Source organism: Elephantulus edwardii, unplaced genomic scaffold, assembly GCF_000299155.1.
Source record: "Elephantulus edwardii isolate Elephantulus edwardi_28Jun2011 unplaced genomic scaffold, EleEdw1.0 scaffold00092, whole genome shotgun sequence".
Taxonomy (NCBI): Eukaryota; Metazoa; Chordata; class Mammalia; order Macroscelidea; family Macroscelididae; genus Elephantulus; species Elephantulus edwardii.
Genome location: NW_006399842.1, coordinates 681483 through 684804, shown reverse-complemented (window position 1 = coordinate 684804; position 3322 = coordinate 681483). Strand labels below are relative to the sequence as shown.

At 37.9% G+C, this 3322-nt stretch overlaps 1 protein-coding gene across 2 annotated transcripts in view; it reads left to right on the top strand.

Moving 5' to 3' along the window:
* Positions 1-497: 497 nt before the first annotated feature.
* MRRF (mitochondrial ribosome recycling factor) overlaps positions 498-3322 on the top strand; it is a 78014-nt gene continuing 75189 nt past the window's right edge. For both annotated transcript variants that reach the window (XM_006890679.1, XM_006890678.1), the window contains exon 1: positions 498-693. In XM_006890679.1, the coding sequence (XP_006890741.1) occupies positions 510-693 (184 nt within the window). In that variant the 5' untranslated portion in view covers positions 498-509. The remainder of the gene's footprint in view (positions 694-3322) is intronic.

Below are 3322 nucleotides of genomic sequence, written 5' to 3'. Positions count from 1 at the left end.
TCTTCTGTATCTGCCAATTCCTTTCGATACAATGACTCAGTATATTCCTTCCATCTTCTTTTGATACCTCCTGGATCATTTAACATTCTGCTTAAGGCATCCTTGATTGTAGCAACTCGAGGTTTGAATTTGTTCTTCAGTTCTTTGAGCTGGTAGTTACTTAATAATTTATAGCTATTATTTTCTGAAGCCATGCTAAGATTGCTTTTACTTTGTTTTCCTTTTATCTTAAGAAGCCCTGGCGTGGTGGGTTAAGCATAAAGCCACTAACTAAAAGGTTGGATCTTTGGACCCAACTGCTCTGCAGGAGAAAGTTGAAGTAGTCTCCTTCCATAAAGATTTATAGCCTTGAAAACTCTATCGAACAGTTTACTCTGGTCTGTGAAATAGTTATGAGTTAGAATCAACTTGATGACAGTAGGTTTGGATTTTTATTCGTAAGATTGCATTTACTTGGTTCTCCTTTTTCTCTTACTCTTCTAGTGACTGCTCAAGGAATATCTTCAGTCATGGCCTTGGGATTAAGGTGCTTACGCCTGGCCCATCCTGCCTTTTACAACTCATTTGCAGCCCTAACAAGACCTGTTTCAGAAGTTACAATGAAGACAGTGAATCAAAAACCAGGGTACCATAGGCAATTCCTAGCCTATCCAGCGTTACCAATCCGCCATTTTGCTACCAAGAAAGCCAAAGGTACTGACATACAGCCTTGCCCTTATCTCTCTCCTATCTTCTATTTAGTCCTTAAATTATCATAGCAGTAAAATATCTCAAGGAACCCTGGTGACCAAAATATCATTGATTTATAGAAATGAATGAAATAGAATAGAAATGAAAAACTGTATAAAACACAGTATGCATGTATGAAACATGATGTATATGAAGGACAGAATTATTAATAAAAATAATTTTCATTGATTTAAACCCACTAGCAACTCTGGGAGCTCTGGTGATCTGGTTGTAAGGAGCTGTGCTACCAAACCAAAGGCAGGTGGTTCAAATCTACCAGCTACTCAACAGAGAAAGATGAGCAATATCCTCTCGTGCAATTTACAGCCTCTGAAAACCTGACTCAAAGGCACATAGCAACAACAACAACAACCACTTTGAGAGGAAAATGAAACAGTCTGCTTCTGTAAGGATTTGTACCCTGGAAAACCCAAGAAGCGACTCTGCTCTGTCCTGTAGGGTTAACTATGAGTTGGAATTGATTTAATGCCAGAGGGCTTGGTTTTGAGTAAGCCAGTTCCCAGTTTAAAGTACTCAATTTCTCCCGCTGTCAGTATGAGGAAATAGTACCTCAGGTAATTCGGAGGGTTAACATAAAAGGGCACAGTTATAGAACAGTTATTAGAACCAGGGACTTGTTTTCCCATTACCATGCTGTCTCTTTATTTGTGCTTTGCTGGCTCAGAAAATGACTACTTTCTTCTTTTAGTACATCATAGTAATTTAAAATTAGAAATATTTTGAATTAGAGGTATAAAAGCCTAGCAAACCAGGTCAACACATTTGCTCCTTATCAGAAGATCTATGTTGTAAGTAAAATTAAAACCAGAAGCTTGTTGGTTGAGGATGTATTAGAGCTTTGGCTTTAGATGGATGATCTTAATGACTTATGTCATGCAAGAATGAGACTTTGATATACCGCAGGTTTCAGGTTGAATGTCACTTCCTCAGGGAAGCCCTTGACCTCTTAGACTAGGTCAGGTCCCCTGTTACATCCTCTTGTACACACTATGTTTTACCTATGGTATATTTAGCATGGTAGTAACAAATTAAGTCTTTGTAAAATGGATTATTGTTTGCTACATATATTTTCTATTGGACCTTATGAAGATAAGGCCTGGTTTTTTCTAGTAAACACATAACACAGAGTCTCACACATAGTATGTATTTAAAAAAAAAGATTGGATACATAAGTAAGGATAAATTGCCAAATATATCAGCTGCTTACTTGTAAGGGTGAAGCAAGGAGGAGTTCACTCCCAAAAATGGTGTTAGAAATATGCTGTAGAATATTTTCCCACTGACTCTCCTTTTCTCATTTCATGAAGTCCTTTCTCTTTTTATTAGTGGGAATATTACCAAATTATTAAAAGAGTGTTTACGCTTATAAAACTTATATTCTGTTAAAAGTGATAACTTTTGGTTGATACTTTATATTTTAAAAAAATGTTCACCTACACTTACTAATCTGACTGTAATTACTGAGTGAAAGAATTTTAATCCAGTAAAGCACAGATATCACCGTTTTGCACATGAGGAACTTGAAGTATGTTTGCAGGAAATTTGCCTGTGATTATGTAAGTGGTAAACCTGAGAACCTCCAGGCTCTAATACTAGGAGTGTGTCATGTAGTACATAAGGCATTAAGCAGTGTTAAGCAGCATCTGTCTTCTTAAGTGAAAATTCAGGCCTTGAGTTGTAATAGTGGGGAAAATAGTGAATGATCCAGGAAGTATCAAAAGGTGGAAAAAATAACATGCTTAAACATGAGCAGGAGTTTGTTGTCAGTAACCAGTGATCTTGAAGGAAGGAATCCAAGATTCACTGAGGGGATTGCACAAACACTACTCTTCAGGAGCTGATGGAATACCATTTGAAATATTTCAGCAAACAGATACAGCAGAGAACATGTTCACCTGTCTTCTGAAGCCACGTTAAATTTCTAGCAGTTCCCTGTCAGTACAGTACTCCAGCTATTTCTGAATTAACTCCCGGAAGATTTTACTTGGATGTGATTTTTAATGATACTGTTCAATAATTCCCATATCCTGTTAGATCACCTTTTTTTTGTGTGGACACAAGGCTGGATCTCTTCCAGTCAGTTGGCCAGATTGCTGTCTTCTAGGTTTCTTGGCATAGATGAGTGAATATGTTTGATAGTTTCTTACAAAATTGGCATAAGCTTGCCATATATCCCAACAGTTACACTCCTAAATGGTTTCCCAACTGAGTGAAAAACTTATGCTCAGTTAAAAACCTGTACACACACACATAAAACAAACCCTGTACACAAATGTGTATAGGAGCTTTATTCATAATATTTTAAAAAGCTTGTAGCAATGAAGTTGTCAACAATAGCAAATTGTGGTACTTTCTCACAATGGAGGATTTGTTGTTGTTGTTGTTATGTGCCGTCGAGTCGCTTGCGACTCAAAGTGACCCTATGTACAACAGCCCTAAACTCTGCTCTGTCCTGTGCCAATCGCACTGTCTCTGACACTGCCATCCTGATTATCCCAGTCACTGAATCAATCCACCTCATAGAGGGCCTTCCCCTCCTGCACTGTCCCTCCACCCTCCCAAGCATGATGTC